The 10,996-nt window shown below is 44.7% G+C and overlaps 1 protein-coding gene across 1 annotated transcript; it reads left to right on the top strand.

Moving 5' to 3' along the window:
• Positions 1-4,448: 4,448 nt before the first annotated feature.
• PSMD6 (proteasome 26S subunit, non-ATPase 6) lies at positions 4,449-10,791 on the top strand. The gene is made up of 8 exons (XM_032985768.2): positions 4,449-4,699; positions 5,256-5,461; positions 6,037-6,182; positions 7,152-7,371; positions 7,480-7,588; positions 8,767-8,935; positions 10,259-10,336; positions 10,476-10,791. Exons 1-8 carry the CDS (start codon positions 4,555-4,557, stop codon positions 10,570-10,572), a joined length of 1,170 nt encoding a protein of 389 aa, XP_032841659.2. The 5' UTR covers positions 4,449-4,554; the 3' UTR covers positions 10,573-10,791.
• Positions 10,792-10,996: the final 205 nt, after the last annotated feature.

The following is a 10,996-nucleotide window of genomic DNA, read 5'->3' as shown; positions in this document are numbered from 1 at the left end:
ACAGGAGCTCCTCGGAGAGGAAAGCAGAGAATTTCTGTGATCTGCTGCTGGCAAGCGGACCCTGAGGTGCTGTGAGCTTTTCCCTTTGCGGGCCGGGAGAGAGGAGCCCCTGCACCAGGCGGGGATGGATGAGGTGACAGCCAGGGTCCCTGGCTCCATCGATGGCACTTGCAAGCACAACGCTCGGATCCCGGCACTGCCCTAACGGGTGGCTCCCCGCAATCAGTGTCCAACTGGGTACAGGGGCCTGGACACCAGTCGGTGGCTGGGGAGGGGGGCACACGGCAGGTTTTGGGTGGTCTGTCCCAGCTGTGCCCCTGCAGAAGGCTGGCGGTCCCCAGAGCTTTCGGTTAGCACTTAGCAATAGCGGGGCTTCACTTTGGCATGCTTGGGGGGAAAAAATAAAAAAACAAAACAAAACAAAACAAAACAACAAAACAAAACAAAAACAAAAACAAAAACAAAAAAAAATAAAAACAACAACAACAACAACAAAAAAAACACCAAAAAAAAAAAAAAACAAAACAAAAAACCAAACCAAACACCCAGAAGGTAGAGAGGCAGCACGGTTATTGCTCTGAAACACTGTCACCTTGTGGCAGCTCAGCTGCAGTCAGCCACACTCTAGCCCATGTGCCTCGTTGGACATCGGGGTGGCCAGGACATGGCCAGGAGCAACCTCACATGGGGGCACAGAAAGCCACCTTGCTCTGGGGTAGCGTTTTGTAACCTCTATTACTAGGGTAGAAGATCTGGAAATCTGTGTTTGCACTTCCAGCTCTGCCCGAGGCCTCCCACAGCTGCAGAAATGATTAATGGAGAGAGCAGCATTGCTTGGGGTGCCCGTGATCACCTGTGACTCTCTGGGGTACCGGCCACGCAAGATGTGTCTGCCCAGCAACTGCAATGAGCAACAGAACCTCTCCCCATGCGTGAGCATCGCTGCAGGGGAGTGCAGGGTCTGCACCGTCCCCCGCAATGCCCTGGGAGAGGGAACCCTCTGCACGGGGAGGGAAAGACAACGTGCCTGTTCCTCTTAGGCACCAGAGAGCTACGACACCCCTTGATGTAACGAGGGGATGGCAGACCTCCGCTCCCTGTGAGAGGAGGAGAGGCCAGCTAACAGTGAATATTACAGTACTTTGCTATTTTTAAGCTTGACTGCATGGCTAAAGGGACTGACAACAAACCCGTCCTCCTCCAAAATCACCATCAGGCAGAGGAGACCTCCTCAGATGCCCTGGATGCCACCAGAGCCACTCCTGGGTTTGGTGTGAGCAGGGAAGCGGACAGGATTTGTGCTTTGTGGGGGCAGAGCCGTAGGGAGGTGCTGAGGAGCTCCTGCTAGCTGCAGAAGGGGCCGGTTCCTACTTTCAGCAGGATAACCAGGGTCTATTATGGCATTTAAACAACCTGCAGCGTATCCATACTGTCACTCTTCAAGCAAGAGCCCCGTTAGAGTTACAGGAGCCACCACAGGGCTCCTCACAGCCCTGCCACATCTTTCAGGGAAGGAAACAATAACTTGGGGCCCATTTGGGGAAAAAAAACAAACCAAAACAAAACAAAAAAAAAGTATTTATTAATTTGGATCCTTTTAAATGTTGTAAGACCGCTTCAGAATTACGGTCACCACAAGGCTCTATTTCTTCATATAAATATTTGAGATATAAATACTCTCTCTGAATTTCCTTCCATGTTTAGTAGTGAACGTTACATGTGTGTAGCTGGCTCCCTTGCTCTCAGTTATTGCTTAAATATACATAAATATGAAAATGTGGGCAAATATTTACTGACAATAAATGCTAGGGGTTTTTAATTAACTAGTTTTTCATATGGTTATAAAACAAAACACAGTATTTTAGGAATAACTAAATCCAGGAAAATTAAAACTCAGTAAATCCAGGAAAATTAAAACTCAGCTCCCCAACTCTTTTCACACCTAGCAACTTATTTGGGGGCCAATTAAAAAGCGGCAAATCCAGAAATGAGTGAATTAAAAACTTCTTATCCCGCAGTACATAATGAAGCTCTGGCTTTTACTGGCACAATGTACTGTGGGTGCCAAAAATGCAGCGACATTGACAGGGCATGAGTATTTCTACAGACAGTAAGAATGGCCAGAGCTATAATAGTTACAAATGACATGAATTTTGGAAGAGAGGCAGACCTCCAGCTGAGGTTGCAAACCAATCTTTATTAGGGATTAGGAAAAGAGCTGAGGTGACAGCCAGGTTATCTGCTTCCAAGGGAACTGCACATACTTTCCACCTTCCACCCAGCACTGGAGAGACCAGCTGCAATAACTGGACATTGAAGCTGATTTGGGTCTTTTTTCTTCAATTTTTGTGAGCTAATCCCAGCTCGGCTGCTCACATGAGTAACACTCACCCATGTGTGCAGTGCCTGAGCATATAAAACATCAGCCCTACTTAGCAGAAAAAAACCAACCATCCTTTTCTTCCTAAACAAGGCATGCTAAGAATAAACAGCATACCTCTGCCCCAGAGCACACTGCCCATGAAATATAAGGAACAAGATTCAAAAGAAAAATATGCAAGAGGCCTAAAAGTGTCTGTCATAAAAAAACCTAATTAATAGGTCTCTAAGCAAATTGCAAAAGCCAACAGGCAAATAACATAAACACTGCTGCAAAAGATCTACATGCAGTTCTCTGCAAAGCATCAAAGCAATTTCTTATTGTGCAATCAATACAAAAGTGATTACAACTCAAAAAAAAAGAAACAAGAAGACAAGAAAAAAGACTGCTCCTAAAGAAACAAAGGAGCTGCCCAATTTAAAGCACAGAATTTCCTTTAGTTCATTCTAAAACACTAGAACTACAAGCCAATTACTTAAATGAAGAAAAAAACCAACCAACCAAACAAAAAAAAAAAAAAACACAAAAAAACCCCAAAAAAACAAAAACCAAACAGAATCAACATAACAAATATTAGCACTTATCAAAATTGTAGCAGAGGACAGTTCCTTTCAGCCAACTTCAACTTCTAAATAGTTCACACCCAATATAAAGAAGCCAATCTTAGGAATATACTGTGCCAAAACAGTCGAGGGAACAGTTTCTCCCATGACTTAGACAAAAAACCCAACACCAAACCAGCAACAAGCTCTGTGTTTAAAAACCAATTCCAGCAAAAGACACCATTTAGAAACAAAAAGTGTGTGGAGGAGCTCAGATGGGCAAGTGCACAAGGTCCAGGCTGGGCTGGGTGGGATCCTGCATCCCACTGGATAACCTTGGGCACTCAAAAATGCCCTTTGCAGGAGGCAAGCACCCCAGGGCCCCACTCGGGCATCCCCAATCCTCCAGCACTGCCCAGGCAGGGGAACAGCCCCACAGCCAGCACCGCAGTGACAACAGCTCTCCGTGTTTCGCTCCAAAAGCACCGACTGTATTTTTATCTTACGACAAGTGACAAATACAAATGTGCAAGGGGAAACGAGGGCTGATACTCGGTGCTTCATTGAATAAAAAAGGGCTTTGACTTAGGGTGGAACGCAGGGCTGAACCTTAACAACATCCCCCCCCCCCCGAAATTCGTAAAGACACACGTGATGCTGCGCCCATACGCCCCATCTATATAGTCTGGCACAACGTATAGGCAGGCCCCCGCAGCAGGGGGAGCGGGGCAGGACCAGGGCTGGTGAGGTGGGGTGACACGGGGACCCCCTGGCCCCCCGCCTCGGCTCCCCATCACCCAGGGAGCCGGCGCTTGCCAGGACGCTGCTGCAGCTCCTGTCGCATCAGGTCAGAAAAGCCAAATCCAGAGGTATTTAATAAAGAGATGGAGAAATGTTACGACAAGCTCGATGAAGGGTACGAGGGAATTGAGGCCAGAAGTCGGGAGTGACGCTCCCCCCTTAACTTGGTGAGATATAACCAAAACACAGGTTTTTAAAGCCGCTTTTATTTTTCTTCTGCTTTTTTTGAGACACGGGCATGATTTTGGGCAACACATTCCAGCTTTTTGCTGCAACTACGAAGGCTACAAATTTTATTTTTTTTTTTTTTCCCTACAGCAAAAGCCGAGTTCCCTTTTAAACCTCTCGCTGCTTTGTGTCCAAAGCATCAAACACCCGCGAGCCACCCCAAACCAAGCGCAGCGAAACACAGCGGGGTGGCGGGTCCCCGCGCTGTGCAGCGGCGCCCCCTACAGACAGCGCGCGCCCGGCCCCTATAGCCTGCCCCGTACACCGGCGGCCCCGGGATCCGGCGCTGCGTGCGCGCGCCCCCTACAACCCCCGCGCACCCCCTCAGTGCCTGCCCACACAGCGCCTATAGCCGCGGCTGGGGGCCCCCTATAGCCTGCGCGCGCCCGCCCCCTAGGGGCCGCCCCGCGCATGCGCACACTCACCGCGGTTCCCCCCCCCCCCCCATTCCCTTCTTCCCGGAGGCCTCCGGTCCGGCAGGGGGCGCTGCGAGACGGAAGTGCGCCGCCATTTCCGCCCGTCGCGGCTGAGTCAGCGGTGAAGCGCCGCCGCCCGCCCGGAGCCGAGAAGCCGCCGCGGCCCGTCCCGTCCCGCCCCGCCGCCATGCCGCTGGAGAACCTGGAAGAAGAGGGGCTGCCCAAGAACCCCGACCTCCGCATCGCCCAGCTCCGCTTCCTCCTCAGCCTCCGGCCCCGAGCGCCCGACCCCGCCGCCCGCGACGAGCTGATGGCGGCCGTGCGGCTCCACAGTGAGTGGGCCCGGCGGCGTCTCCCCCTCCCACCGGGGCGGCTCTGCCTGCCCAGAGCCGCTCGGACTGGCCGTTCCTTCGTTCCAGCGGCGGCCCGGGGCGGTGGGCGGTGTGTTTGAGGGGGCTTTTCCCCAGCTGGAGGCACGGGCAGGCCGAGAGCAGCGGGACGGGGGGAGAGTGGAAGGGGGGTTTGGGCATAGCCGTGTGGCGCCTTGTCCCAGGCTTTGCCGGCTGCCAGCAGCGTGCTGGGGTTTTAAACGGCATGCGAGCTGAGCGCCGCGGTCCACTGTGCTCAGAATCAGATAAATAGTAAGGAAAGCGCAAATGGGAGAGGCGTAGAGAGATCAGTGGTAGAAAAGAGTCGGCAAAAAAGAAGCGCGACAGAGAGGGCCGGCAGAAACACTGGCTCGAGCGTGTCTGGATTTAACAGGTACCTGATTGTGGAAAGGGCAGAGCTGGCACCGGCAGTTGTGTCATCCTTCGGGGCTCTGCTCTAGAAACACGCACACGCTCGTTGCAGCAGTTCACAGCAGATGCCTGCCTGCTTTTCTTTCAGATATGGCTCCGTATTACGAAGCACTCTGCAAGTCTCTGGAATGGCAGATAGACGTGGACCTGCTGAACAAAATGAAGAAAGCTAATGAGGAAGAGTTGAAACGGCTTGACAACGAATTAGAAGATGCAGAAAAGATCTTGGGGGAGAGCGAGATCCGAGATGCAATGATGGCCAAAGCTGAGTACCTGTGCAGGATCGGGGACAAGGTTGGTTCATGGCAGAGGCTTTATGGACTCATACTGAAAACACTGCATTGTATCCTCTGAGCTGGGCAGGTTCCAGTGGGTGTTGGGTGACTTACAGCGCGTTTCTCGATGGCACAGCTCAGACCTGGATGGGAGATAGGGGAAGGTGTTTACTGAAATTTAAATTATCTAGGGGAAAAAAAAAAAAAAAACCAAAAAAACCAAACAAGCAGCCCTTGAAATAATTTTTCTTTCTTGAAAAGGGAAAAAGCTACTTTCCATTTGCAGGTGTTATTTTTCACTTGCCTTGTGTATTTTGACCTTTCAAAGCTATTTACGTAGTGCAACTTAATTTCAAGTTAGTGTGGATTTTCATAGTCCTTAGATTTAAAATATGTATGAGGATCAGCTCTTTTACCTTGATGTAAACTTCGATTCTTTAAGATTATTCAGAATGCATGATGTTAAATTGCTGTGGGAACCTAACCAAGTCATGACTATCAGTGGAAGACAACACATGTGCTTAGAACAGACATTTTGTAACTACTGTAAGTGCTTTTAACATTCTTACAGTAAAAAAAATACTATCTTGTTAGGAGGGAGCTCTGACTGCATTCCGCAAAACTTATGACAAAACTGTGGCATTGGGACATCGTCTGGATATCGTGTTCTATCTTCTGAGGATTGGCTTGTTTTATATGGATAATGACCTCATCACACGGAACATTGAAAAGGCAAAAAGGTACTGCTTGGATTGTTTGAGTGCACCGAAGCACTTCCGAGACAAACTGTAAAAAATAAAAGGAAGATAAATACCTTGCTGTCAATAAATGACTAAGACTGGTTGTGATACAGAGTCACAGAGTGGTGGGGGGGGGGTGTTACCTTGTACCAGAGAGCTTCCTATTTCTGGATTTTTTAGAGGGGGAAGGAAAAAAAAGAAGTCAACATTTTGTGCTAGTTGTTTTCTAGCAGCTGACTTAATTTTAATATGTAGCCCAACCCCCGCTCCCGCTTTCCTGTTCTGTTGCTGTTAGAAGACAAATACGTTTGGGTGTGATTAGATTGTATGATAAAGTGCAGTCTGGGCTTGCCAGCTGAAACCCAGCTGCTGCCAGTGCCACCCAGCTGGCTCTGTGAGGTGCCAGCTTCTCTAGAAGCAAGAGCCTCGTGTCAACAGAGTGTGCTTGGGTGCAGCTGTCCTTCCCTTGTTGCCACTGCTAGCTTTGGTGGCCCTGTGCTCCCACCATTGTGAACTCCAGTAGTTGCTGTAGCAAGCTGCAGGCTCTTTTCTGGTGTTAATATGATGCTTGAAAAGTGGCAACTTTTAATTGTTTTCTATGCTGCTAGTTGGATGGCTTTGATTTTAGCAGCATACGCAATGGAAATACGTTGCCATGGCCAAGGCTGACAGTACTACTTACCTGCACATCTCACAAGGCTGTTGTCACAACTTCAGAGGCTGTAAACTTTTCCCTTGCACTGAAAGTTTTTGCACTGTGCAAAAGCATCTGGCCTCTCCTGGCCCAAGGAAGCCACTTTCCCATGCCAACAGGAGTACAAAGCCTGGAATCTTTCAACAAGCTGTGACATAAAACAAGTTATTCTTTCTCTAATCACATGATATCAGTTGATTTACTGGTCTTGTTTCATATAACTTGTTACATAATATATTTACATAAGTAAATCTTTCTTTTTGTTCTATTTTAAGTCTAATAGAAGAAGGAGGAGACTGGGACAGGAGAAATCGCCTCAAAGTGTACCAGGGTCTTTACTGTGTAGCTATCCGAGATTTCAAACAAGCAGCGGAGCTCTTCCTTGATACAGTATCAACGTTTACATCCTATGAGCTCATGGATTACAAAACATTTGTAACATACACTGTCTATGTCAGCATGATTGCATTAGACAGGCCTGACCTTAGGGAAAAGGTAAGGAAAGCAGATGAAAACACCAGTTCAAACAGACACAGCCTTTCTTTAACCAGTTTATCTCCAGGCTGAAAGTGATGGTATTTAAACCTGTTTGTTTGCTTTCAGGTGATTAAAGGAGCAGAGATTCTGGAAGTGCTACACAGTTTGCCAGCTGTGCGACAGTATCTCTTTTCTCTCTATGAATGCCGCTACGCAGCCTTTTTCCAGTCATTAGGTAAGGCTGTGTTTTGTCCTACAACACTATTTCAGGTGCTTCAGTTATTTGTTTCAGATCATCCACAACTTTTGTAGAGTAGCTGCAGTCTTGAACTAGAGCTACTTTATGCCAAAAAAAAAAGTTGTTTGTTTGTTTGTTTGTTTTTTAAAAACAGTGACCTGAGATTCGCTGCTCTTTGTTTGGAAAATCAAACCAACCAACCAACCAACCTTTGCATACAGTGAACTTTTTAAAAGGTCCTATCTGATTAGATGGAGAAGTGTTTTGAAAAAAGCTATGGAACATTGTCTTACCTGAAGAGCCAGGTCAGATGGGAAAGCTTTGAAAGAAATTACAGGACTTGTAGTCTAAAGGTCCTGAAATCTCAACGTGTAAAAGAAATTACGTAGAAAGTTTTCTTTGTTACCACTAGCTTTGCTTTCTGCTCTGGTTTCTGTGTAAAAGGGTGACACTGAAGAAAAGATTTTCAGAACACTCTCATTCTCGCCAGTTCTCAGACTGCTTGTTTTCCTGCTGTGAGCTTTAGAATACAAGAAAACAAGATATTTAGAAAAAAAAACAAAAAACACTTAATTTTGTGGAAAACTAGGCTTGGTGAGATTAAGAGCAATATTGTTCTATTGCTGGCCTTCTCACTAGCTGAGGACTAAAACTGTCAGGAGAAAAAGTCACTTGAGTGCCCAGAAATCCTTGTAACTAACTCAAGAGCTATTACTAGAAAGTTAATCTCATTTCCTTAACGCAGCTTTGGGCAGCAGCATTTCCTCAGGTAGTCCCATACCCAGTGCTGCGTGTTTCCCGGCACCGCGCTGCTCCGTGTGGCAGCAGAGCCCAGCACTTGCCGTCAGCAAGGCGATCCCGCTGCAGCGGGGGGGAGGCTGGCTCCCACCCTGACAGGAGGAGCCTGCGCTGACAAACGGGCTCTCGTTAGCTTTGCCACAATATTGCTTGCATGTTATTCCTGCTTCTGGTTTTAGAACCGATGCAGATTATACCAATTTACTGGTCAGTAGTGTAGAATGCCTTTCGCATCCTGAAGTGTGTAAGAACACAATATAGTTAAGTTCACACTGATTACGTATTAACTGGTGTTATGTGTTTTATTTACATAACCGATATTTTACATTTCTTGGAGATTGTTGACTCATTTTCTTTTTTTTTTTTTTTCTTTTCAGCTATTGTAGAACAAGAGATGAAAAAAGATTGGCTGTTTGCACCTCACTATCGATACTATGTACGGGAAATGAGAATTCATGCGTATAGCCAGCTCCTAGAGTCTTACCGGTCACTGACATTAGGATACATGGCAGAAGCATTTGGAGTCAGTGTAGAATTCATAGATCAGTAAGTTACTTGGCTTTTTAGGTTCATAAAGATTTCACTTTACACCTTTTAATTATTTATAATGATCTCATTACGAATAAAAATCTTTGTTCTACTTTGATTCTAAACTTGCCAAGTTACGTTTCTGTAGAAGAACTTGGCTGAATTTAAGTGAACCTTATATTTCAGTAAAGAAAATAATTTGATTGCAGTCTCTCATTACAACTTTTCCAGTATTTCTTTCACTGAAGATCCCATGTGAGAAACTAGTCTTTTATTAATAATTTTGTTCTTTATACTGCTGTATCTCTACTGACCATGTGCTAGGAAACTTAAGATTTTAGAGGCTGACTTAGTTCACAACTGTGTGAAAACTTTAACTGTCACAACTTGGGGGATCCGCACATTTTACATACCCAGAACTCTCCTTATGTAGTTTTGCTTGCTTTCTGGTCTGTGAACAGGATCTGATATATTTCACTTAAACGTACCCCGCAGTCCCAATTTGCAATTCTTTTCTAGTATAAAACCAACAGATTTATATCATGATGAGAACTAACACAAAATGAGGAACTGACTTTTACTCTATGTACATGAAATACTTTGTTTCAAGTGCCTTCATGAGTCATTCTGCTGTCATAGAGAAACTTCAGATTTTCTGACATAGAAAAGTGTTACAGAAATATGAATACTGCTTGAAATATTCAGAAATTAAATAATAGGTATTTCAAGAGAAACCAAATACCATTCAAATCAAAGGTAAATGTTTTAAAGTCATAGTAGTTCTTACGCTTCTCAGTACTTTATTACTATTTGTAACTTATCTGACAGTTGATCACAGGAATATTTTCTTCTACCATGAGTAGCGTGCTGTAGACCACCAGCTGATTAAGCAAAATAATAATAAAGAAGCAGGCTCTTCAGAGCTACTAGAGAGTAGGGAACTATTAAGAGACTTTTCTAATAAATTGACTGGCATGAAGATACTAAGGATCAATTCAGAATAGGCACACTACATGACTGGTACCTTTTGAATTTGAAGAGTAGTTGATGCTAAACTAAGTGTTTTTACTAACTCTGGTACGACACTTTGGCCTGAGAAGAAAGTACTAAGACATTTTGTATTTAGATCATTAGAATGATTATTCTTGTGTGTCAAGTCCAAACTTTAATAAGATGAGGATGCATGATACATTATGAAAATATATAAGCTGTTGCTATATATATATATCTCAACAGAAATATAGTGTGATGACACTGTTGTTTTGTAACAGCAGGTTCAGTGCTGCTAGGTCTACAAGTCCGTGGTGAAACATGATTTAACCAACTTTTTTCTTTACTTAGGGAGCTTTCAAGATTTATTGCAGCTGGGCGATTACACTGCAAAATAGACAAAGTAAATGAGATTGTAGAAACTAACAGGTATGCTATCAATTCCTATAAATTGTTTTTGACAGTCTAGTTGAATTCTGTACATTTTGATGACATTTACTATGGAAATGTGTGATGTAAGACATATTCTCACTTCTAAACCTTTTTCTTTTCCCCCCACAATTCCTAGGCCTGATAGCAAGAACTGGCAGTACCAAGAAACCATCAAGAAAGGAGATTTGCTGCTAAACAGAGTTCAGAAACTTTCCAGAGTAATTAATATGTAATTTTTTTAATGCAAGGGAATGCAAAATTTAGATGTTTAAAACATTTTGGAAGTAACCTATAAATATATTGTATAACTTGATATACTGTAGGTAAAAAAAGTACTAGCAGGAGAGGTAGTGTTTTTATTTTCCATTTCATTATGTAAACAATGTTCTGTTTTGGTGTATGGATCCCAGTTCATTTATTAAATGTATGATACATTTGGTGATCTCTCGTAATATACTTTGTTCCTTTACTTGACTGTGTGTACAGTGTTCAGTATTTAATAGCAAAGCAGGGTCATCTGTGCTTGCTTTTTTAAGACTTCTGTATTTGAATTAAAGGTGAAAAGAATCAGTTGTGTAATAGCAAAGTAGCCAAAAATTTTAGTTGAGATTGTGTACTGTCCAGACAGGACAAACTCTTGTTACGAGAGGATTACAG

This window comes from Tyto alba, unplaced genomic scaffold (assembly GCF_018691265.1).
Source record: "Tyto alba isolate M040663 unplaced genomic scaffold, T.alba_DEE_v4.0 Super-Scaffold_3, whole genome shotgun sequence".
Taxonomy (NCBI): Eukaryota; Metazoa; Chordata; class Aves; order Strigiformes; family Tytonidae; genus Tyto; species Tyto alba.
Note: the sequence above shows the minus strand (reverse complement) of the source record. Positions and strands in the feature narration are given on the sequence as shown.